The following is a 27,061-nucleotide window of genomic DNA, read 5'->3' as shown; positions in this document are numbered from 1 at the left end:
CAGACGAAGCCCCTTGTTTCCACGGAGCTTGTGTGCCACTATAGGAAGGTGTTTTTTGTTGCTTGTGACCTGCACTGGTAATACGTCAGGTGCCATAGTTCTTCTTTATGCACAGCAAATCTGTTCCCAGATTCCCAGAGGATGCTTGAAATAGCACCAAGCCCCAGTCAGTCTGTTTGTCGCTGTATCCACATGCTCACAGTAAAGTTGAATGTATGAATAGACACAGTGGGAGATTAACATCAGCAACACCGTCTATACTACACGGCATGTGAACTTCTCTCTCGGGTGTCTCGGTGTCTGCGCCTTCTCATGTTGCTGCCTCTTCCATCCGAGCTGTGAACACTTGGCACAAGCCATGAGGAAGTTTGCAGTCTGAGATGCAAAAGCAAAGCTGGTATGAATGCCTTTCCTTCGCTTCAGTTTTGTGAGTGGAAGATCTGTTCTCGCTGCGATCTTAGTTACCACAGCCCTCAGCTTGAGAGATCTCAGGCTATAGGTTTTTTGTAGACCTGTGGTGGGTGAGACACTCCATCATGGAGACAGGACCATGTCACAGAAGCTGTTTACCCTCATGGTGGTCTGGAACATCAGAGAGTTCATCAGAATCAGAATGAAGCTGTGATAAAGAAGGCCAGGCTGAGATCAAGCTCCACATGCTTTGTACCCAGGCACCTCCAGCCCAACCTTCTTCCATGGTTCCACACTTACCTATTTATGCTTTGAATACATCAGTAGATTAACCTATTCATTGGGTCAGAGCTCCCAGTATCTCATTGTCTCGGGAAATGTCCTCTTAACAGCTAGAGATAGGCTTCACTAATCTACACTCTTCTTTTTCTTTGTAGAGTGTGTGTGTGTGTGTGTGTGTGTGTGTGTGTGTGTGTGTGTGTGTGTGTGTGATACGTGCATACATGTTCAAATGTGTGCTGGCATAAAGTGAATGTGCACCTGTTAAAGTGTGTGTGTCACGCCCAGAGCCTGACATCCAGCACCTTTCTCGATTGCTCTCTGCCTTCCTTACTGTGTCAGAGTCTTTCACTTGAACCTGGAGCCTGCCAGTTTGCCTAGTTTAGCTAGCTAGCTTGACCCAAGGATGGCTTGTCTCCAATTCCCAAACTCTGGGATTGCATGTGGATCACTATGCCTGCCAAGCATTTATTATGGATGGGTGCTGAAGGACATGTGTAATGCGAGGAGTTGGATGGGGGAGAGGCTGTGACTTGCAATTAAAGGGTTAAGGAACTCTTTACCTCGAAGATGACTGTCTTAGGGTTTTTATTGCTGTGAAGAAACACCATGACCTCGGCAGCTCTTATAAATAAAACATTTAATTGGGGTGGCTTGCTTACGGTTTTCAGAGGTTCAGTCCATTATTTTTATGATGAGGAATATGGCGACATGCAAATGAATGCGGTGCTGGAGCTGAAAGTCCTATATCTTGCAGGCAACAGGAAGTCGACTGACACACTGGGCAGTATCCTCAGCATAGGAAACCCCAAAAGCCCACCTCCACAGTGACACACTTCCTCCAACGAGGCCACACCTGCTCCATGGAAGCCACGCACTTCCTAATCGTGCCACTCCCTATGGGATTATGGGGGCCAGTGACATTCAGACTACCCACAGTAACATTTGAGTTAAACTTATCGGCGATTTGGCAACAGCCCTGAGGCTGTTTTGTGGACCACTGGCCATCTGAGGGTTAGTCAGGTGACTCAGCTGATGGAGGCACTGACTGTGCAGTCCTGATGTCCTGCATGTGACCTCCAGAAACGAGATGAAGGTGGAAAGAGAGAGCTGGCTCCCCAGCAGTTGTCCTCTGACATCCACATGTGTACACACACCCCTGTGCGCGCGCACACATTCTAATGAAGTTTGGAGCACTAGCCTTCTGATAGAAGAATGTGAACATGAGGCCTTCGAGGGATGATGCTCCCTGGCGTTCTGTAGGAGCAAGGAGGCCACTGAGAAGGGAAGTGGCATAAACTTCAGAATCAGCAAAGTGTGAGTTTTGATCCCAGCATAGCTGCCATTAAAAGGTAGCAAGTAAGTAATTCATCCTTTCGCAGCCATAGGCGTGAGCTCTGGGCTTGTGAGTGTGATGAGGTTTCAAGGAGAGAGGATGCCAAGTAGCACCAGAGTCAGAGTTTGTAGTGGCAGCACTAATAACAGACCTCTCCCATTAGTTGAACACCTGTCATCATCATCATCATCATCATCATCATCATCATCATCATCATCATTATTGTAATGCCTTTACATGACCCAGAGCAAGAAATTGCTTTTGATTATTTCACTCTTCCAATTCCTCAGCCTCCTGTAAAGGTGTCGAAAGTGTGCTCTCACTCACTCTCCATGCTTGTGAGACTTGAGCACAGCAGTGGTGGAGGTAGTAAAAGGGTTGTGAAAAGGAGTAGGTCTCTGTCCCCGTAAACGTTTGTGGTAGGGATCAGTGTTGGTCAGTGTTGCTCCCAAGAAAGCATGCGTGGATGAGCCCCACTTCTGGCTGAGCACCACGGATGTGATCCCTGTCTGCGGGGTGGTGGGTGGGAACCTTTGGTGGTCAGCTGGGATGGTAAAGGTGCTTTTCCCCATTGGACTTCCTGGTAGCATCTCCCTTGTCCTCATCAACTTAGAGAGAGAAATGTTGGAAGAAGAACGTACTGAGAAGGTTGGCAGGCCCTCTTTGCCACCGCTGCCTTTTCCATTGTTTCCCATTCTTCTCTGGATCATTCCTGCGTCGTTCAGTGGCCGGCGTTTAGGAAGCTGCGGCTTTCCTTACATGGCTCGCTTCCTGCTTTACCCTCACAAAACAATAAAGGCAGTCTTGTCCTTTACAACATTTGCTAAAGTGACTAACTGGAGAGTTGCCGCCTTCAATCTCTCTTCCCTCTTTTCAGAAATAACTCATTAGGTGTGGGATTAGAAAGAGACTTTCAGAATGTCCACGCTCCCTTTACCAAACTCTCTGCACTATTTTAGTGAGCTGCTTTGTCAGGACATGTCCACGGAACTCCACTAGTGGCCTGTGGGTTTAGTAAAGACTTTGACTCTTCTGCTGTGGGCAAAAAGGTGGCTTTGCCTGAAGATGAGACAGTCACTGCTAGGTAAGTAGGTGAAGAGGCGAGGATGGAGGAGAGTGGCCTGTAAGGGCTCCCAGGTCATTTATTACCTCCCCCGGCTGCCCCCACTGACAGAGCTAATGGCAGTGAGCCCCTGCTGCCAAATGAAGGAAGGAAGATTGCTCTCCCCTCTCTCTGCCCTTGACCAGCAGCTGCTGTTGACAAGCATGAAGAATTAGATGAAACCCAGTAGTGAGAACCCATCAGCTTCCTGTTATGTGAACCATTCAGTTCACATAGAGGGAGCAAACAATGTATTTCATTATTTTTTTCTTTTAAAAAATAAGCTTATTTATTTTTCGTGATGAATCCTTCACTTTTAATGATCAATGTACAAATTCTTGTCTCTAATAAAGAGCTTTTGATTTTATCATTGATTGGATCTTATCTAATTAACTTACTTTAGGTCCAGTTTTCCATATTTGACAAGGGCATAATTTGCATTTGGGGGTTAATGAGACTCCTGTAGGTTTAAAATGATGTTACCATTTTAGAAGGCAACATGCTTACCTGATATTGGGGGTGGGAGCACACTTGTATGAAAACAGCCAGTTAAAATCTGTAAAATAGATTTTATTATCCTTATGTAATTATTCAAAGCAACCTGTAAACATTTCTCTTTGAAATGTTTTTTGTTGTTGTTGTTGTTTTTTAAATTGGCCACTAAATTTTCTCTTACTCTCTTTGCTCTTATGTCCTTATGCTACAAAGTCTACACATAGGCAGTCTCCGCTTAATGTAGGCGGAATTCCTAGCCAATCCCCTTTCCACTTAATGTAGGCCGAATTCCTAGCCAATCCCCTTTATTCTACCAACACGCTGTCATTCTCTCTGCACAGCATGCCCTTTTATTGACTTTGACATGGCAATGTGTATTTTAGGGGAGCTAAAATAAAATTCCCATGTTCTGGAGTATTTGGCTGTATGGCTGAGAAGGCTTTAGGAATTATCATGACTGTGTGTAGATCAAATTCCCATGTTCTGGAGTATTTGGCTGTATGGCTGAGAAGGCTTTAGGAATTATCATGACTGTGTGTAGATCAAATTCCCATGTTCTGGAGTATTTGGCTGTATGGCTGAGAAGGCTTTAGGAATTATCATGACTGTGTGTAGATCAAATTCCCATGTTCTGGAGTATTTGGCTGTATGGCTGAGAAGGCTTTAGGAATTATCATGACTGTGTGTAGATAAAATTCACATATTCTGGAGTATTTGGCTGTATGGCTGAGAAGGCTTCAGGAGTTATCATGACTGTGTATAGTCATAAATCACCAGGAACTTTGCTCTTTTTTTTTTTTTGAACTTTTTTTGATTCTTTGTAGATTTCACATCTGCATTCCAATCCCACTTATCTCTGTGTCCTCTGGATTCCACCCTCTGCCCTTGCAACCTCCCCCCAAAACGAAATCAAATATAAAAGAAAAAACCAAAAACAAAACAAAACAAAGAAATGAAACAAATGAGAGAGAGAGAGAGAGAGAGAGAGAGAGAGAGAGAGAGAGAGAGAGAAGAATAATCTTGTCCTGGAAGCTGTAGTGTGGTCCATTGAGTTACACAGTTTACCCTTTAGTCCATTCATCTTTACTTGCAAGAGTCACTGGTCTGGCTCAAAGGCCTCTGGCTTCTGCTGCGCCATAGATAATGGGCTGTCTCTGGGGCTCCTCTTGACTATCCTGTTGTTGTCCTTTGCCATGGAGATCTTGCTGTTTTGGATCTGTAGGTTTGCCCCTTTCACCCGCTCCAACAGTTCATAGATGAGGTGGATGTTGGGATGGTTCTGGGCCTGGGTGGTAGCTGGGTTGGTCACCCTGCCAGCAGCTTTCCCCCATCCTCACTGCCTGGGTGAGCTCTCCAGCACTACCTCGGCTAGGTCACCCAGTGCAACCTGCAGCAAGGAGCTGGGCCCATTCTGTCTTCAGGTCCCCGAATCCGGGTCGCCCACACTCACACCAACATGGCCAGCTCTATTGTTTTGCCCAGGCAAGGTGCAGGGCCCACTTTCCCAATTGCTGTCGGGGGGATATGGGGGTGGGGGTAGCTCTCCTGCTCTGATGCCTTCAGGGCGGACTCACTTGTGCCCCCAACAAAAGGGTCAGCTCTAGTATGATGTCCAGGTGGGGTGCATTGCCCACTCTCTTGTGTGCTGCAGCCAGTAAGGACCAGGGCTAGCTCTCCCACTCTTGTGACCCTGGACTAGCTCCCTCACCTGCTGCAGGTGCTAATGGGTGGGAGGCGGCAGGGGGCGGGGGTGGGGGGGGGAGAGGACATCTTTCTCTCACCCATGCCACCACATGACAGATAAAGGGGCAAGGTCAGCTCTCCTGCTCTCAACCCCTCAGAGTCGGCTCACCTGCATCTCTGACCACAGGGTCAGATCTAGTGTGCTGCTCTGGTGCGGTGCTTGCCTATGGTGAGGGGTGGAGCCATCTTTCCCAAGTGTGTGTGGGGAGCCGGGCACTAGCTCTGCCCGGAGGGGCGGGGCCAGCTCTCCTGCTTCAATATCCAGTAATGGCCAGGGCCAGCCATCCTAGGGTCAATGAAGGGCAGAGCCGGCTCAGCAGGGCATGGTTCCAGTGACTCCCTGTGCTAACACGGGACACAGACATCATCAAAGACCCCAACTGCAATAGGAGCATGAACCCTTGGCAGTAGCTCAGGCCTGGATATCACCATGGCCCTGGTGGCATTGTAGCCCTCAGGCACCCACATATGGTCTCAGATAGCTGACCAGATCCTGGTCATCCACACAGCCCTTGGTAGTAACAGGAACCATGGACATCAACTCAGACCCTGGCTGCTTTAGGGCCACATACCCAGACATGGCCCCTCAGCAGCAGCCCTGACCTGGACAACACCATGGTCCCGGGTGACAGCACAGACCACTCAGATCAGCATGGCCCCTACAGTCACATGGCCCTTGAACACCCTCATGGCCACAGGTTGCGGCCCAGACCCAAGCATCTGTGTGGTCTTTGGTGGCAACATGGGCCACAGACATCATCAGTACAGACCCCAGTTGCTAGAGTTTTCCTGCCTGGCCCACAGTCAGGACAAATCTCTATCACCTGCCAGTCCCACAGCCGCTCAGACCCGACCAAGTAAACACAGAGACTTATATTGGTTACAAACTGTATGGCCGTGGCAGGCTTCTTGCTAACTGTTCTTACAGCTTAAATTAATCCATTTCTATAAATCTATACCTTGCCACGTGGCTTGTGGCTTACCAGCATCTTCACATGCTGTTTGTCATCATGGCGGCTGGCAGTGTCTCTGACTCAGCCTTCCACTTCCCAGCTTTATTCTCCTCTTTGTCCCGCCTATACTTCCTGCCTGGCCACTGGCCAATCAGTGATTTATTTATTGACCAATCAGCAACACACTTGACATACAGACCATCCCACAGCAGACCCGAGTTGTGATAAGACCATGGGCCCAGACATGGTCCTAGGCAACCACCTAGTCCTGGATGTCACCATGGTCCCAGGTAGAAGCACAGGCTACTCTGATTGGCATGGCCCCCATGACCGTGTGGCCCTCGGACACCAACATGGCCCCAGGTGGCAACCCAGAGTTCAGGCATCGGCATAGCCTTTAATGGTCTCAGGAGCCATGAACGTCAACACAGACCCTGGTTGTGGCAGGGTCACAGACCCAGACATGACCCTTGGCAACAGCTCAGGCCCCTACATCACCTTGGACTCGGGTGACTAGCAGGCCATTCACATCAACCTTTGTTCTTATATCCATCTGGAATTGTTCTTAGAATTGTTCAGTCTTAGTACTAAACATTGTTATCTGTCTTTGAATCCACTTGTGTTATTTATTAAATAAATAAGTATTACATTCATTCAATGAAAAGGAGTCAGCCACATGAAGAATAATATGGTTGATAAGGGATTGGGAGTATTGAGTTTTTCCAATGTAGACATTATGTGCAAACATATTGACATATTCTTGTGAATCAATACCAGTGCTAGTGCTAAATGATTAAAGTGATGCTGTTTACACAATATGTGGACCGTGTGACTTGTCATCTAAAGATAACCCAAGGAGGTATAGTTAAAGTTACATACATTGTGCGAAAGGCTTTGAAAAATGTTGACTGAAGATGGAAACTTTGGTGAAGGCAGGGAAAACGTACCCTCCTTTGAAGAGTGAAATTAGGCATTGAGTGAAGAAAGCCTGTGTTCTGTGTAAGAACAGCAAGTGACCAATAGCTGGGTCTTTATTACTTTCTTAGGTGTGGTGCTGCAGCTCAAACCCAGGCCTTGCTGCAAGGGAAGCAAGCTGTCTGCCACTGAGCTACAGTGTCTGCCCCCACCTGTCCCAGCACAATCACTAGATTTGGTTCCTTGAGCTACAGAGTTTGTCAGGGTGATGATGATGATGTTCCCATTGTTACAGCTGGTACTTCACAAGTGCATATTCTGACCCAGCTAAGCATTTTACACGCATTGTCTTATATAACATTACACATCTCATGAAGAATGTGTTGTTATATTTTTATCATAATTATTCCCATTTTAGAGATAAAGAAACTAAGGTGTTGACCTTGACTGTCATTTCTGAGTTTGTAAAAACCTGAGCTGAGATTTAAATGTATAAAGCCTGATTTTAGATTTTGTAATTTCTCTACACAAATTCTGGAAGAGCTCAAGATCTCTGAAGTGTTAAGGGAAATTATATAAAGTGGACATTGATTTCTGAACTTGGACTTTCTCTGAAAAGTGAGAGCAGAGACTAGACTTTACTTGCACATTTATCTTTAAGGGTAACACACACACATGCATACTTTTTATCTGTTTTGAATTAGGGTCTCTCACTATGTATCTAAGACTGGCCTTAAATTCATTATGTAGCCCCAGCTTCCTTCAAACTCCTCCTGCTTGAACTACTTAAGTGCTGGAGTTACAACCATGCATCACCCTGCCCAGCCAACATTTATTTATATTTTAACAGCCTTATTGATGTACAGTTTATGTACCATAAAATTCCCCCCTTTTGAATAGTACAATTCATTGGTTTGCATTACATTCACAGGACTGTGCAACTATTGCAACCAATTAATTGCAAAATATTTTCATTATCCCCAAAGAAACCATATGCTCATTAGCAGTCACTTCTGAGCTTTTTTTTTCTTTTAAACTAAGAAAGCAAGCTGCCTAATATTAGAACCATTATTCATTCTGTATTGGGCAAGCAAAGTCACCTAATTTATGGAAATATGATATTCTTAATCATTGTTTTTCATTTAAAATAATCACTTTTTTCACAAGCTTTTGAAAATTGTCCAATTGAAAACATTGAAGATGAATCCATTCCATTATATACAAACACTAGTGTAATGACTTCAGAGAAAATGAAAGTATCACCTGTCATAATGGATAAAATCAGCTTAGGTCCCCAATTATCACAGACAACCCTTCCCATTCAGATGTGGCATTCCTCACTTCCTGAATTCTACTCAGGTGGAATATGTGTCAAGATAATCCCCAGGGGTTGATTTTTGATAAGGGAACCTCTCATGGTGAAGATTCTTTATTTCCTGAATGTTTTTGCTGCTGTTTGGAATGAATCAGCAACAGCTGGAGACTTCTGCTTTCCTGTGTTTAATGCATGCAGGCTCTCTGCATTTATCTGTGATCACATTCTCTCCCATGGACAAAGCAGAAGAGTGATTAATGCTCACGTCCCTTTGTACTGGAATTCGTTACTGAATGGAGTCTGGGCTCTTCCCCGAGTTTCTCTGATCAAGAGGTAATGTGACAGAATGCCATACAACTTGGGGTCAGTGTAGATGTAACCAACCTTCTTATTAAATAAGAAACACAGAACAAATGCAAAGAAGAAAGCCAAGAGGTCAGAGCTATGAGCTAAAACCTTACCCTTCCTCCTGCGGTGGTCCTACCTCTCCGAACCAGAGCTACCCCTGTGTTAAAGTCTTTATATAGAGTTCCTGTCGTGCCTTCTCATTGGTTGTAAACCCAACCACATGACTGCCTCCTCACGGCCTGTCTGTATAGGCCTCCAGGTTTTCCATGATTGGTATTGATTAAAGGCATGTGTATCCAATAATGGCTGTATCCCTGAACACACAGAGACTTACCCAGCTCTGCCTACCAAGTGCTGGGATTACAAGAGTACGCCACCACTGCCCTGCTTTCCTATGGCTTGCTAATAGCTCTGACTCCCAGGCAACTTTATTTATTAACATAAAAATAACATTTTAATACAAATAAAATATCCCCATATTTCCCCTTTTCTATTTTAATAAAAAAAAGAAAAAGCTTATAACTAACATAAGAAAAACTATATACAAAAGTACAATAACTATATACAATATAAGTTCATTTGTATTTGACAAATTCAGAGAAAATAATTCCATTATCTATTCTATTGTATCTAATTCACTTTCTATCCTAATTAATCTTCAACTATAACTAACTAATCTTCAACTCCCTCAGAGACCCAAGAAGGAAATAATATTAACTAACAAAAAAATAAAAACGGGAAGTATATGCAAGCAACTTCCAAAAAATTGTGAGTTGACAGAAACAGCCAGCTGCCTGGACAATCATCTGAGGTTTCTCCGCAGTGTTGGGGCATCATCTTCAGCCTATAGGCTTAGCGTGTTTGACAGACTCATTTGTGAAGTAGGATGTACACAAGGTCAACAGTTCAACCTCACATTGGGTGAGAGCATTCCATGTACCAGAAACACCTGAATTCCACTAGTGTCATGTCATGATTCAGGATTTTAAATTCTGGAAATTGTTGATGGTTTTTTAATTCAGCTGTCCATTCTTCTTGGCTGTGTATATATGGCTTCATCTCAGCATCCCGTTCTTCTCCACATCCCTCTATCAAATGCCAGTCTACTATTGAGAGGCGTGAGCTTAGTTACTCTTCAAGAATAACTGTTTCAGCTGCTGTTTCATTGCACATCAGAGGCCATCAGCCCACTGCCTGTTCAGCTGCCTTCGAAGAAAAGGGCACTGTACCTTTTCCGAATTGCGAAGGCCACTTCAGGGATGGTGCCATATTGTCCTGGCCTCAGAAGATGCCTTTTGATAAAGAACCACACTTGTTTTGGCAAGAATCAGTAGTCCTTTGTTTCATGTCCTGTCTGTCCATTTTGTCAGCAGTTGATTCGAGGATACTTTGTTGTCCAGTGGCTAACTTTTGCCACAATGAAAGTTAACTCCATATGCAGTTTCTTCAATGCCCATATTTTCTCTGAAGTAGATTGGTACTGCCAGGAGCCGACATGTCTCATAGTCATAACAAAAAAGAAAAATTTTCTAAGTTATTAAAACATTTTAAATGCCATATTCTGCAGATCTCTGAAGGGTTTGAAGATGACCTGTCTAAAATATATCTGCTCAATTTTTAAAACATATCTAATATGACTACAATTTCTATTGTAATGTCTAACTACTAACCTTCATTTCTTTATATCCTAATAGTTGGTAATAATAACATTCAAGGATCAGAAAATTGCATTACATTGTTAAATAAACAGTACAATTAGAAATATACATAAAGCATTTTCTAACAATATCAATTTCAATATATATAATTTGTATACAATATAAAACAATCCAATCCAATGTAAAGTATTTAAAACTATTAATTGTCTTTTTCTTCTTCTTTCTTTCTCTCTTTTTTTTTAAACAAGAACCTTAAATCTAATCTCCTTTGCTTAGCCTTTTTCCTAACCCTTGACAACAGCTTGTAACCAACCCCCCCAATCAATGAAAATTATCCCAGACCCAAAACCCATTAAATGACCAAAAAAACCACCCATCCCACACCACCTCTTTGGGGATGTGGACGTTGTATTCTTGAAATTGCTTCCTGCTCCTGGAAATCCTGAGAATGCTTTATCAGCTTTCTTCTCATCCAACTTAGCCAAACCCACCGCATTTCTTTTTGATGACTTGGAGTCTTTTGGGTGAATACCCAGGAGTGGTATAGCTGAGACATACAGAATTGTAAAATGCCTTAATTTGAGTTGTAACGTAAATATCTGTGTTTTCCAATGGTCTTAGGTGGCCCCTGTGAAGGGTCATTCGACCTCCCCCAAAGGTCTCATGAACTTCTGCTCTAGGAGATGATTAGAACGGCTTAGGACAGCATTGGTTACTCCTGATGGAGTTAATGTCATTGAAAAAGAAAGAGCTCACGCTTTCCTCCCTGACCCCCTCGCTCCCTGAAAGTCCTGCCTCCAGTCCAGACAGAACCTGCACTGTGAGAAGTATAGGCTTGTTCAGCGTTAGCCACCTGGTCTCTGGTGGATTGTTGCAGCTCCAGTTATGACCAAGCCTTATAATTAAGTTAAGGAGGTGGTCTCCGTTCCATAGTCACGGTGGTTATCTCCTTTTGTAATAAGGGAATTTAAGCCTTGGGTTCCAGATTGGATAAACGGGTTTTATTTTTTTATTGTATTTATTTTTGGTTGGTATTTATGACAAAATGAAACTGATTCTCCATTTAATGAAATGCTAGACATTTCCTTTTGTTAAAAATAACTAATAAGAAGTAGAGTTCACCAGTGATTACTTGGGGTAGGAAGATCCAAATCACTATGGTACCATCATTCTCTAGATTAGGATCCTGGACTATATATAAAGGAGACAGTGGACTGGGCAGAAGCATTCATCCATCTCTCTCTGCTTCCTGATTGTGAATGCAGTGTGACCAGCTATCCAGTTCCCATTGCTTTGAGTTCCTGACCATGATAGACTGTATCTGGAACTATGAACCAAAATGAACCCTTCCTTAAGTTCTTTTTGTGAGGTTATTTTATCACAGCAACATGAAAATGAGCTAAGACAGTGTACCACAGGTTAACTAATGAACGCCATCTACTACTGTCAGGATGCAGTGTTTCTGTGTTCTCTTCTCCCCAGTCATCTTGTGATGCCCTGTGTGGTCATTTCATACCACCCACACTATCTCTCTGCAGTAGCCTGTCTGTCATATGGTAATTTTACCTTTTATAGACCATCATGTAAATGGTATTATACCGCGTGTAGTCTTCCAGGTCCGGCTTTTTCCCCACTTAGCACAATGTAATTGAGATTTAGCCACACTGTTATGTAACAGTTGTTTTTCTGGGTGTTGTTGCATTGCAGTGGCACACCACAGTTTGTCCAGTTGAAGACCATTTAGGTCATATCCAGTTTGAGGTGATTACAAAAGAAGCCTTCCATAAACATTTGTAAACATTTTTGTTTGGTTTTGTAAACTTGCGTTTCACTTCTCTGGAAGAAATGAATTAGATTATTGGAATGTATGATACATTTATATTAAATATTTTTAAACAAATTGTCATGTTAAAGCTTTTGAAAAATTATTTGAAGGGCAAATATTGAGTAGTGCCTCTGGTCTTCAGAGCTGTAAAAAAAAATTACTGTGAGAGGTTGGTAATGGAGTAAATGGGGGTGGGGGAGCAATGCATACATCTGTGCTCTGTCTCCGTTAGCTAAAGAATGAATAGCGTAAGTCTGGCCTTGTCAGATATCCCGGATGTCTAAGGAATGCAAGCAGTTGTGTAGCAAGATGAAATGGTGTCTGTGTGTAGTGTGTTCAACCGTCCTAAGCAGTGGAAATGACAGTAATCTTTGTGAAGTCTTAGTAGATTTTGATAAACAAGGCCCAAATTAATATAACAGCAAACGATACCATTGCTGCTCAATCTGAGTGAGATGATCATGACCCAGTTAGCAGGCTGGGCCTGAGAGCGTTTGTACAGTTGCTGAGAAAGAACTCCATTGGGATGGCTGGTCTGGAAACCTGCTGGTGTTGGGAACCTGAATCAGCAGGAGACTGCTTAGAGGCCCTTCAGCACTGGGGTCTCTTCAGCTGCCTGGGTATTACAGAGGGATGGCTGGAAGAAGGGCTTTCGGCCCAGTGTCCTCTCTTCAGCTACGGTGAATAGAGTGTGATGGCAAAGAAGGTCACTTTCTGATTGCCTCAGCGAGGGTCACTGAAGCCAGGTATACTAAAAGTTTATGGACCATAAAATGTGCATAAGAAGCAAATAGCCACTCAATATTTGCTAGGAGAACTCTGGGGCCTTTGCTAATTCACACTGAGACATTCAATAGGACAGTGCTCAGATTAAGTTATGATCTGGTGGTAAAAAGGGTTGGGAGTTTAGATTCTACCTTAAAACAATTAAAGACGGCTGTAATGATTAACATTAACACTTTGAGTTTTAAAAGTAATATCAGGGAAAAATAGTACCACCTTTTCTGCAACTTTATTCCCAGTGTGTTCTTATTCACAACTGAAAGTGTGTGTTCTTGACCTTGGTGTTAGCTTTCTGTCACGTGGGAAACCTTGAAATGCATTGTTAGTGTCACTGACTGGAGCCTATAATTCCTTTACATGTTTTTCTGGTGAATAAGTTAAGACTGGTGATGGTTGACTAGTGTCCAAGAGTTAAGGAATCATTTTATTCAGTTCATGAGATGCAGCAATAAATAAGCGCCCCCCCCCCCCCCCCCCGCCCAAGTCCAGAATATGAGAGTATTTACTGAAAGGAAGAATTTTTTATCTCTCCCATTTCTGCAGCCACCCTCTTGAAGTGCCCAGCATTAAGACTTTAGAATTCTTCCAACCGGTTATCTGGTAGAATATGAGCCTACGAAGCATGGCCTTTTCATTCTCCATTCTTGGGTCACTGCAGCCGCAGTCATCTGTTATTCTGTGACTTGTTCATGTCTCCTCAGTGCACGATGCAGACATTCCTTCTGGCGGCTGCCTACAGTCTAACGGTCCTGCCCGTTTGCCGTTCCATGGCTAAAACTGTTGCTGAGGGCAAACCCACCAAGCTCAGTCCCATCTCTTCCCTGTGGAGGGCTGCTTCCTTTTCTCCCTCATTTTACTGTGTTTAATTTGTTTGCAATCCATGCTATACAAGTATATTTAAAAAAATTTTTTTTGCTCCCAAAAACACAGGCTTTAACTAGATCATTTTTCAAAGCATATACAAGCTTTGAAAAAATGGAAGATTTTTTCAAATAGCCGTTCAAGATGTCTTGCCGTTTAATATAAGTATGTTTCTTGTTACTTTGAGAGCTTGAAATCTTTGGGGGGCTGTATCAAACACAGTGTATAACCAGCAACACAGATCCTTTCTCCAGTAGAGCTCGACTGGCTAGTCCACTGCTGTTAGCAGGGCTTCTTCACATTTAAAGTGAGTAATATTGAATTTAGTTCCACAGCCTCAGTAGTCACCCCACGCCCACCCCCGTGTGTGTGTGTGTGTGTGTGTGTGTGTGTGTGTGTGTGTGTGTGTGTGTGTGTAGTTGTGTGTGCATGTGATACATAGCTGAAAGTGGACTTGGGAGCATCTTTTCTCTTCTCTCTTATTTTTTGAGATGTAGTCTTTCATTGAACATGGAGCTCACAGATTAGCTAAACTGGCTGGCCAGCAAGCTCTGAGGAGCCTTCTGAGTCTACACTCCGTTCCCCACTCTTCTACTGGAATTACAGACTCAAATTTCTTCCGCTCCTGGCTTTTACGTGGATGCTCTCTAGCATCTGAACCCAAGGCCTCATGTGTGCATGGCACGCACTGAATCCTCCGAGCCACTTCCCAGACCTGGTAATCACCTTTCAACAGGCACGTGTGGGTAGAGCCTACATGTTGGGCAGCACCAAAATGAAGTGTTTTCACCACAGCAGAAGGTTCTGTTAGACAAGGCTAGTTTAGAATGAGAGATGGTATCAACTGTTACCTTTTAAATCATGTTAAATGACTTAAATCATTTAATCTCACCTACCTTTTATATGGCCGTGAATGGGTTACTTTCCTCATCTGAATCTCAGAATTCTTCACGAGTATAATATTAATCCTACTTCTACCTCTATGGTTTCTTGTGCAGATTAAATATATTCTTGATTAAATGCTGAATGTCTTTCTACGAGTAAACATCCAGGAGCTAGAAGCCATTGTTCCCCCTGGTGTCTGATGGTCTCCTTTTCTCGAAGAGGAGAAACCCTCTGTTTATGAGCGTAAAGCTAATAACTGGAAGACATTGCTGGCCTGGTTTCCAGCTCCACAAACAGAAGGTAGCATTTTAGGCTGCAGAAAGCTGGAGTTTGTGAGTCTGGTCTATTCTTGTGTGTCTTCCTAATATGATAGAATCTGTTTTACTTCTCTTCTTTCAGGAAGTAACCCTTCTGGCTTTGTTAGAAGCACGGTTTGTAATCATTGTACCCACCCCAGATGGCTCCCGAAATCCCTTTGAAATGCCATCTGTCAGGCGTGTGTCCAGCCAGCAGCCTGTCATTCTGTTACAAGAAAAGAGGAGGCGGGGCCCCTCCCTGTGGCCTTTTCCCCCAGCATCCTCTCTGAATGGATCCTGGGAAGTTGGCCCAGACCCAAAGTGGGTTGCTCGGAGCATCCCTGGGAGTAACCCTCTTGGTAGCCTATAGTGAGGACAGGTTTCATCTGAGTAATAAGCCCTGTGAGCCCAATGGGTGGAGACTCATCCGCCTTCCCACCTCCTCCCCGCAGCTCAAAGGCTGTTGGAAACAGATTTGTTTTCTTGGAAAGACAGTGTCTCTAGTAGCTTCATTTTTCCCGTAAAATGTAATTTTTGAAGTTCCTGATTATTTCTAATCCTTTCAGGAAATGCAGACCCTGGGGTGACGATTGTCTTTAAAGTAAATCTGGCAAATAGGATGTGATAACGTGTAAAAAAGAGTCGGCAAATATGAGCCAGAGCCAGGCAAAGGGGAAAACAGCACTCAATGGTCTAGGAAGACTTTTAAGGCTGAGGGGATCTTTCGTTTGGTTTTATTTTCTCCTCGTCTTCTTTTGAATGGACTAGGTTGATGGAATTTGAGGGTGGAAGCTGAGTGCGAGTTTGCCATAAGAACAGACTCAGGGCGGATCCTCCCGCGGCCTGTCCAGAGAGGATTTCCCAGGATGACTGTTGGTTATTGGTGGCGTACAAGTTGCTGACTAAGCAACTTTTTCTCTTGGCTTCAGGACCCCGCCCGCCTTTGCTTCTTCCTCTCTGACTTCTGCTCAGCTGTCTTCCAGAATCTTCCTGGAATTTCTAGGGTAGAGAGTGGAAGGTCTTACTGTCCAGCCAGTGCTTCTCAGCTTCTTTCCCGCCACACTCTACTCAGGTTTTCTCTCTCAATATTTTGTCTTCAGATGCCCCTGACTTGCTGATAACGGACAACTAATTTCTCAAACTCGGCTTGACCTGCAGATTTACAAGGTCACTGTTCCTTGGGCTTTCTACACCAAAGTGTCTAATCTCAAATTTAACATGACCAAGGTGAACTTTTTTGACCCTTCCCCTTGGAACTATTTGTTCCATGATTTCAACTTTTATAAATGGCATCACCCATTTGTCCAGGTTAAAAACCTTTAAAAAGTCTCCATTATTCTCTCTTACATAGCATATCTAATCCACCAGCAGGTTACTGTGTGTTTATCTTTAAAATGCAGGCAGAGTGGTTCTAACCTTCTTGTTAGGAGAGAGGATATCTAAAAGAGAGACACTTGTATTACTAGGACTATTGAAACAACGGACCCCCCCCCCCCAAATTTTTCCCCAGAAACCTCATGTGGGTGAAGGAAAGGCTGGCATCCTACCTAGTACCAGCCAAAGGAGGAACTTGCCTCCCCGAAGAGATTCCACATAGTCCTGACAACTTTGGGAGGCAGTCTGGGTCAGTGATGGACATGATCACACCTTGATGGGAACTGCGTAGTTATGCATACCTCTTACACTCCATAGAAACCTAAACCTCGTGGCAGCACCCTGAAGATGGATTTGGGGGTCATCAGACCTCTTTACTCATTCTTTTCCCAGTGTGACTACACTGAACTACCATCTTTCTCTGCTTTTCTGGACTACTTGTCTCTTCAGTTAGCATATGGAGGATGGTTCATCTAACTTGTTGGGTCTCCTAAGCCCAGATTTGACCCTGAGAATTCCAACAATAGTATGTAATGAGTTTCCTTTTCCCCCAATTTTTATTATTATGTATATTGGTAGTTTGTCTGAATGTGTCTGTGCACCAAGAGTATGAAGTACACATGGAGGCCAGAAGAGGGCATCCATCCCCTGGGACTGGAGTTACAGCCAGTTAGGAGCTGCCACTGTGTGGGTGCCTCCTTTTCCCCCTTTCCAACCCTTTAGGCTGCATGGCACTAAGATACATTTTTTTTTGTTTTTACCCACAACTATACTCTGTGCTTGTCTACATACATACATATTTTCTTTTAGATTTATTTTATTTATCACATATACATGTTTATCTGAAGAAGGCACCAGACTTCATTCTAGATGGTTGTGAGCCACCATGTGGTTGCTGGGAATTGATCTCAGGACCTCTGGAAGAATAGCCGGTGCTCTTAACCTCTGAATCATCTCTCCAGCCCCATACATATTTTATGTCTCACAGTAAAATGATCATTTTTCCCATGAACTTTGCCTCATTTACCAATGCTATCTCTGCACTTTCATCATCACTTGGCATTCATTGGGACCTCAGAAAATTATTAAGTAATTGAGACAAACAATGGCATTATATACATGTGTAGATGTATACATATTTGTATATATTTGATAATTGCAAATTGTTATAGTGGAATTGGAAATATAAGACTCTATAAACTCATTTAATCCTAACAACATAAAAACAATACCCACTAACAATTACTGACTGCAAGTATTATCCCAGCAGACTCGTTCAGCAAGCCTGTGGTGTAAGTGCTGTTGTTAACCCTGTCTTGCAAAGCGGACACTGTTAAGTCATAGAAACTAAGGAACATGCCTGAGACTGTGAGTAGAGAGCCAGACCATGAATTTGTCCTTCCCATCCAGACCTCTGCTCTCCTGTGGTGTATGTTGCTCTTGGTTTTCTCCAGTATCAACTGTGTGCTGGTATCTGGTGCCTGTTTTGCCTTTCTGGGGATGGAACATGCCAAGCAAGCATCACCAATGATCCTAGCCTGTGATAACTGGGATAGAAGTTTAAAGATCGCACACTATCCTTTTATCCACTCAGGACCAGAAGGGGGAACAAACCAGCAAAGAATATAGGAGTTGAGTTCTGGGTGGCACCAATAGCCTCTTTGCCCAAAGCCATGTATTGGTTGTGAGAAACTACCATTCTGGGAAAAAATTGAAGCTATCTTATAAGACATATGGATTTAAGATATTTTAAATTTTGGATGCTCAGAGAAATGGATTCAGCCTGAGCAGATTATGCAGTAATTCTTGAGGGTTTTGACCTTAGGAAGTTATAGCTACACATGCTATGCATGTCAATGCTGTTTTATACAGGTATGGGATCAGACTGCATGCTGCACCAAAGGTATTAGAACTGCTGCTTGCATACAGTTGCTTACTTAATTGCTTTACAATTGCAAGGAGAGAGTTCGGGGAAGAAGACAAAACCCTGCTTATTGTACTGGAAAACGGTAAATTACCACCATGGATGATGCCTTGTGAACTCCACTGAGTCTCATCCCCTAGTTGTAGGCTTGCAGGGTTTACATAGGATCAGAAACCATATTGTATTGCCCAGATTTTGTTCTCATAACATTAATCACGGGTTCCCAGTACATGCTGTGTGTTCGCATCGTATTATTTTCTCCTTTGGTGTAGATCTGAACCACATTCACCTTGTTTCCCCTCTTTGGTTGGCACTGTGCTGAAGTGTGATAGATAGTTTTACAGTTCAGAGCTTGGGCAGAACGTCTTAAATGCTCTCTGTGGCCCGTGTCATTTCCTGAGAGAAATGGATACATTGATTAGCTGTTGAGAGTGTGAACAGATTAATTCAAGGGGAGTTTTCCTTTCATACACAGTGTCCTTTGTCTGTCCTCGGAGCTCATGGGTGTCCACGTTTTATTGAGCATAATAATTACCTGGAGGAAGCAGCATTTTAATCCTGGGAGATGTCCGTGCCCAGATTGAGCAGTCACATTTCTGCAGTGCTATGTCTATGCACTGGGTATCATTTTCTTCAAAGGCTTATTACACTGGAGTTTGCTAGATGTATTGTGAACAAGGATTTTCAAGGCCTCTGATAACAATACAAATCCTTTAGGCTCCAAGCTTAGGGAAGATAACTTTGTAGCATTTATTAGAGTCCTAAAAGCTGATAATTGTGAACATTGCCTGTGTGACATTGGATTCAATTTTTCATTTGCTTGCTGCATTAAAAAAAAATGCTAAAACTGTCTGGATTACCTGTTTCCCATCTCCCTGCTGGAGGGAAGGAGGGAGGAATTGGGGATGTCATTCTATTAGAAAGCTACTTTTCCTGGGCCCCTGTTCCAGTTCTAGGCAGGCCAGCTTACTGAGCAGGTTTGTTTAATTACTCAGGTTGGAACTCCCTGTTCTAATGGACTGATGGCATCCTGGGCCTTTGTATTTTCTGCTGCAGGCACAACCCGATCTCCCAGAGAAGGAGAAGTGCCTGGCGTGGATTACAGCTTTCTGACTGTGAAAGAGTTCTTGGACCTCGAGCAGAGCGGGACCCTGTTGGAAGTCGGCACCTATGAAGGTGAGCTGCCCTGCTGCCCTGTGGCATCCCGAGTGCCTGCAGTGGTCCAGACAGAGTGTTTAGACTCTGGGGAGTCTAAAGAAGTAAGAAGAGATTAGTCTGCCTTAATGTGGTTTGTGCTAATAAGATGGAAAGCCTTGAAAGATCTCTTTGCAAATCGCTTTTCTCTTTTACTTTGTGAATTTAAGGACATTAAGTTTTATGTTTTGATGTGGACCCTTGTGCATTGTTGTTTTTATCTTGAAGAAATGAAATTCTATTTTTACCACTAGTTGGTTTTACCCGGAAGTGTATTTACACTGTTCATAAAGAAACACCACTGAGTAGCACCTTCCTATGGCAGACTGCTCCCTGCTTGACTTGAATTCAGTGCAATAAGCAATGTGGCTGATGACCAGAGCTCCTGATTGTTCTTTGAAGTCCATTTGAGTATCACATGCATGCATGTGTGTCCCTCTGTGTGTTCATGTTTCTTCCTGTTGTGCACAGAGGACAGTGTGCATTGAATGCTCCGGATACCCTGTGCCTGTCTGTCTTGTTCTGTCTTTATAGATCCTTGCCATTCAGCAGTAGAGAACTCCCTGTTTCCCTTTCTCAAGTCACTTCCTATGAATGTACCATATTTAGTTTTTTTCTCTCCATGCAAACATTTGCGTTATTTTAAAAACAATTTTTACGATTTTTCATTATTTAAAAATATTTATAATTTTTGCTCTTTCAGAACACTACTGTATTTAATAACATGGGCATTAGCTGTAGCTATAGTGTGAGTTTCTACAAATGAAATTTCTATGTCAAAACCAAATAGGGGAAAAGTTACATTTCCTTACCTGTTTGAGGGTTGTATTATAATTTATCTAGCTAGTTCTCTATGTGTGGGTTTTTCATAGCTGATTTCTTAAGTGTTTTCTTTTTTAATTGACATTCAGGTCTGATATTTCATACATATGTGAGGATCAGATCAGGACACTTGACATACACTTGGAATCCCAGGGCTGGGAATGCTGAAATGGAAGGTCATGAGTTCGATACAAGGCCAGACTACAAGTGATACTCATCATTTAACACTGATCATTTGTGTTAGGGATATTCAGAGTCCTTTCTCCTGGTTGTTTTGAAATATATAATTAATTAGTGACAGCCCTAGTTACTCTATTATTCGATAGAAAATTGGAGATTTTTCATCTTAGCTAATTGTATCCGTGTTACTGCTAATCATCTTCTCTGTCTTCCACACCCTTCCCAGCCTCCAGTTGCTACTATTCTCCTCTCGCCTTCTGTTACAGAGCTATTGTGTCTTTCACATGCATGTAAAAACATGAGGTATTTGTCTTTCTGTGTCTGATGTTTTCATCTAGCCTAATGTCCTCCATGATCATCCATGTTGACCAACAATAAGTTTTTATTTTTATTTTTGAGGAGAGTCTCATGTAGTCCAGGCTGGCATGATACTCAGTATGTAGCTGAAGTTGACTTTGAACTTGGTATCCCAATGCCCCAACCTGTCCAGTACTGAGGTAACAACTTTTACCGCCACTTCTGTTTTATGAGGTACCGGAGAATGAACCTAGGGCATCGGCATACTCAGGTTGATGCCAAGCCATGACCATTGTGAACAATAATAAACATGGGAGTAGTGATGTGTTTTACACTCTTACTTCTGTTTTCTCTTCATATATATATATATATATATATATATATATATATATATATTATATGCGTATATGTATGTATATACGTACATATATGTATGTGAGCATGAAGCGGATCATGAACTACTTCTGTTTCTATATTTCTAAGGAATTTCTATGCTATTTTTCCTATTGGATATACAATGTATATTCATTGTTCAAGAATTCCCCTTCACCCTCAGGTTTGCTGTGTGCTACTTTTGGTCCTTTTGCTAATAGCTACTCTGCCTGGAGTGAGACAATACCTTGTTATGGTGTTGATTTAGTTTTGATGATGACTGATACTGAGATACTTTTAGATACTTGTTGACCATTTATATGTCTTGAAAATGTGACATTTTCTGAAAACAATGTTATATCTTTGGATATAATGTTTGATTGTTCTTTGGAGTGTTGTTATTTGAGACAGAATACCATAATATGATACAATTAACTAGGTTAAATTACTAATTTATTCATAGTTATGTTATATGGATCTCTACAAACTCTTAAAATATGTATTGGATAATCATACAAAAATTTTGAACATTAAGATTAGAAACAAAAGGTAAATGGAAACATTATTACTCACCTGTCTCCACCTCAACCTGCCTGAAGACTGTGTCCTTTGCCTAGACCACTTTCCAGGTAGGGACTGTAGACTGGTGCTGCCAGATCCATTCATGCCCATGGCGTCTCTCCAGGAAAGGGCCCCACACTCTCATGACCACCTCCACCTGCTCCTGAAACCTGAGTACTACATCCTATTCCTAGGCTCCACTACAACTCCACTTAACCCCCTTCCCTGCATGAGAATCAGGTTTCTTTTATTGGCCCTTAGACCCCATTCTTCAGATAGGGAGCCCCATGCTCACACTGTCAGTTCCACTCACTCTTGCTGCCTAACAGGTAGTCCTAAGCAGACTCCTGAGGATTGGCTGTAAGAATCTTCTTCTCCTTTCTTTTTCTCCCTCCTACCCCTTTTTTTGAGACAAGGTCTATCTATATAGCTCTGGCTATCATGAAACTCACTCTGTAGACCAGGCTCCCATGTGCTGGGCTTAAAGCTGTGTGCCACTACACCCAGTGATTATATATTTTCAAATCTATGACATTGTCACTTGATTGTATGCACCATTAAAAGCCAAACTAATTACTAATTAAAATATGACAATGCAGTATCATATGGAATTCTTTTCTTTTTGTCTTTTTTTTTCTTTTACTGAAAATAGATGTTTTTCATACAGTACATTCTGATCATGGTTTCCTCTCCCCCAGACTCTCCTGAGATTCCCCTCTAATTCTACAGAAGCCCTCTCCTGTTCTTAGATACTACTCCTAGCCTAAGATGAACTGGGATTACTTCTAATACCCTGTCAAGCATCAACATTGAATTGCCCTAAGACTAACCCCTAAACTATCCTGAAATTAATTTGAATTCTGGTCTATAACCCTACAGATTGCTAGAGCAGTAAACAGAGATTTTTAAATACCCACTCAACAAAGGAAAAGCAAGATATCCATACCAAGAAACCTTACCAAAGACCTAACCCCAGATACCTAGGTCCCATCACCAAAACACATGCAACATGGATAATCAACACAATAGGTCACCACAAAAAATCAGTCCTCCCAGAGTAATATTCCTAAGAAAAGCAACTTAGATGATATACAAGACAATTATTTCAAAATAACAACAATAAAATAACTGAGAAACTCCAAAAGGGTCTGAGTAAATGCTGGAATAAAGACAGTGAAAACACAGTTGAATAAAATAATAAAAGCAATCCAAGCTTTGGAAATAGAATTTAATAAGGAGATAGAAGCTCGGGGAAAAAAATGAAGTAAAACTCTTAAAAATTTCAGGAATTGAAACAAAAAATTCAGAGGAAAGCCTCATCAATAGACTGGAACAAGGGAAAGGAAGCACGCCGTGTCTAGAGACAATCCAGAAGACCCGGATCACTGAGTCAAAGGGTGTGTTAAATGAAACCAACAGCAAAAAGTCACGGATACAACATAACAAGGGACGTCAGAACACTATGAAAAGACAGAGCACCCAGGGATAGCAGGATAGCAGGTGCAAAAGGAAAAGAGACTCAGGTCAAAGACACAGAAAATATTGTCAACAAAACCAAAGAAGAAAACTTCCCTAATCTAAGGAAGGAGAAGCCTGTCAAAAATCTGAGGCATACAGAGCAATCACCGGACACAACCAGAAAGAAACTTTCCACATAACAGTCAACACAGTAAATGTATAGAACAAAGAAAGGCTAGAGCAGAGGAGGAGGAGGAAGAGGAGGAACTGATATTTCAGTGGAGACTGAAAACCTGAAGCAGTTAGACAAGTTATAAAAGACCTCAGATACCAGGCCAGACTACTATATGCAGCAAAATTATCAGTTGTATCAAAGGAAAAAGGAAATTTTTCATGATTAAAATAGATTTAAGGAATTTGTGACCACTAAGCCAGCTCTACAGAGGAGATATGGAGAGAAGATTAAACATGCCTGAGAAGGCATAGGAAATAAACTTAATCAAACGTAATATAATTTGAATAGAACAGTTACTTAAAAGATATGTAATAAAATACCACAAAGTAACAGGAATTAGTACATATTGCTCAATAATCCTTAAGGGTCTCAACTCCCTAGCAAATACACACAGATTAACAGATTAGATTAGAAAATGGGATACATCTCTTTTTTTGCTGCCTCCAGGAAACATGCCCCACAATCAATGATAGATACCACCATAGGGTAAAGTGATAGGAAAAGATATGAAATTAGAAACAAGTGGAGTAGTTAATCCAATATCTGGAAAAGTAGACTTCAAAACTACTCAGAAGAGATGAGGAGCTGGGTGGTGGCGGTGCATGCTTTTAATCCCAGTACTTGGGAGGCAGAGGCAGGTGGATCTCAGTGAGCCAGGCTGGTCTACAGAGTGAGTTCCAGGACAGCCAGGACTATTCCACAGAGAAACTCTGTCTTGAAAACAAAAACAAGAGAGGGAGGGAAGGAGAGGGGGGGGGGAGGGAGGGAGGGAGGGAGAGAGGGGGAAAATACTTCATAATCATCAAAGTATTACTCCACTAATAGAGTATTACATTCTAACTGTATGTGCACCAAATACAGAAACACTCATTTTCATAAAAGGGTCACTATTAGATCTAAAGCTACAGATTGATCCCAACATGGTGATAGTGGGTGGTTTCAATACCACGCTTACTAATAGACAGACCATTGAAGCGGGGAAAGGCCTATACTAAGAAACTCTGGAGTTAGAAAACATCATAAATCAAATCGGCCTAACAGATTATCCATAGAACATTCCACCCAAACGCTAAAGAATACACTTTCTTCTCAGCAGCCCATGGAACTTTCTCCAAAACAGACCACATATTAGGATCTAAGGCAAGTCTTACTTGTAGCTGGAGAGTTTTCTCTCTGGGCCCTGCCAATTCCCGGCAGTCCAACAGCCCACTTATAAAATAAACACACAGACACTTATATTATTTAAACTGTTTGGCCTAATGGCTCAGGCTTCTAGCTATCTAGTTCTTACATCTTAAATTAATCCATTTCTATAAATCTATACCTTGCCACGTGGCTCGTGGCTTACTGGCATCTTCACATGCTGCTTGTCATGGCAGAGGCTGGCAGTGTCTCCCTCTGCCTTCCTGTTCTCTCAATTCTCCTCTCTGTTAGTCCCGCCTATACTTCCTGCCTGGCTACTGGCCAATCAGTGTTTTATTTATTGACCAATCAGAGCAACACATTTGACATACAGACCATCCCACAGCACTTAATAAATATAGAACAAGTGAAATCACACACTGCATTTTGTCTGACCATAAGTGAATAAAGCTGATTATCAACAGCAGTAGAAACTACAGAAAGTATGTAGACTCATGGAAACTAAACAACACACTACTGAGTTAGGTCAAATAAGTGATCAAGAAAGAAATGAATGGAAATGAAAACACAACCTACCAAAGTCTGTGAGATACCATGAAGGTAATCCGAAGAGGAAAGCTTATAGTTTTATGTACCTGTATCAAAAAAATCTGAGAAATCTCAAACTAATAACTATGTTGCCCTGGAAGAACTTGGAAAATCCAGAACAAGCAAAACCAAAAACAATAGACAAGAGAGTATACTGGTTGGTTTTTTGTTGTTGTTGTTGTTGGGGTATTTTGTTTGTTTTTGTTTTTGTCAACTTGACACAAGCTAGGGTCATTTGGGAAGAGGAAACTTCACCTGAGAAAATGCCTCCACCAGATTGGCTTGTAGGCAAGTCTGTGGGGCATTTTCTTTATTAATGATCCATGTGGGAGGGCTAGGCCTTCTGTGGGCACTGCCACCCCTGAGTAGGTGGTCCTGAGTTGTATAAGAAGCAAGCCAGTGAGGAGTGCCCCTCCCTCTGTGGTTCCAGCTTCAGTGTCTGCCTCTAGGTTGTGGCCTTGAGCACTTGCCCTGACTTTTCCTTCCTGGTGGACAGTAAACTATAAGATAAACTAGACTCTTTCCTCCTTAAGTTGATTTTGATCATGTCTTTATCAAAGCAATAAAAGTCAAACTAAGACAAGAAGATAATCAAAATCAGGGCTGAAATTATTGAGATAGAAACAGAAAAAAAGCAAAACAATACAAAGAATAAAACCAAGAGTTGGTTCTTTGAAAAGATTAACAAGGTTGGCAGTTTGCTAGCCATATTAACCAAAAGAGAGAAACGGGACCCAAATTAATAAAATTGGTGATGAGGAGGAAGACCTCACAACAGATACTGAAGAAATTCTGAGAATCATAGATATACTTTTAAAATTTATATTTTCCCCAACTGGAAAATCTGAAAGAAATGGATGAGAAAAATATATGGCCTACCAAAGTTATAACAAGATGAGATAAATAACAAGTGAATAATAAAATGTGGTATATTTATGAAATATTACTTAGCTATTAAGAATCATAAAATTATAAAATTCACAGGTAAGTAGATAGAGCTAGAAACAATCATTCTGAGTGTAGTAACCTAGATTTAGAAAGAAACATCACATGTCGTCTCTCATTTGCTAATGTTAGCTTTCAGTCTTCAGATATGTATGCCTTGTTTGGAACAGCCATGTCCGGAATAAGGAAGGTACCATGAGAAGAGCTTTCAAGGGAAGAGCACCAGAACTCAGTAATAGAAATGGCTAAAGAGTAATAGTGGTACGGGGTTGGGGGGGGGGGGGTTAATATGGGGCTGTGTATAGTAGGGCGGAGTAGAGAAGGGACTTGGAGAGAGATAAATAACACTAATATTCTTCCAAAAAAAAGTCATCAGGAAATCTACCACTATAGGAGCTTCCTATAATATATACATGCACATATATGAAAAGAATTAAAGTGGAATTACCCTATAACCAGGTAACAGTGCCCCTACCAGACACCATAGGCTAACAAATAAAAAGCCTAGTGCCACGAATGGTTTGCCTATTTTGAAGTTGTTGGCTAGTTAGGTCACATAGACCCCCAAACATTGCAGGTATATATAGCCAATGCTATTGCTTTCACTCTGGACTTGATGGCGAGACTGTATTGTTGGAGAAACTATAAACTTGAGTCAAAGAATGTGGAAAAAGCAAGCTGGTACTCACCTGGAAGCTCATCCTTACTGTGTAGCTTTCACTGTCCTGGAGCGTGTTTTGCTACCAGGGGAAGAAAGTAATCA

General features: G+C 42.2%; 1 protein-coding gene across 33 annotated transcripts in view; it reads left to right on the top strand.

The window, feature by feature from the left end:
* Positions 1-27,061, top strand: part of Magi1 (membrane associated guanylate kinase, WW and PDZ domain containing 1) — a 656,033-nt gene that overhangs the window by 493,804 nt on the left and 135,168 nt on the right. For all 33 annotated transcript variants that reach the window (XM_052721672.1, XM_052721671.1, XM_052721668.1 and 30 more), the window contains one exon: positions 19,560-19,679. In XM_052721672.1, coding sequence (XP_052577632.1) covers positions 19,560-19,679 — 120 coding nt within the window. The remainder of the gene's footprint in view (positions 1-19,559; positions 19,680-27,061) is intronic.

Source organism: Peromyscus californicus, unplaced genomic scaffold (genome assembly GCF_007827085.1).
Source record: "Peromyscus californicus insignis strain IS unplaced genomic scaffold, ASM782708v3 Scaffold_6__1_contigs__length_162567912, whole genome shotgun sequence".
NCBI classification, from domain to species: Eukaryota; Metazoa; Chordata; class Mammalia; order Rodentia; family Cricetidae; genus Peromyscus; species Peromyscus californicus.
Note: the sequence above shows the minus strand (reverse complement) of the source record. Positions and strands in the feature narration are given on the sequence as shown.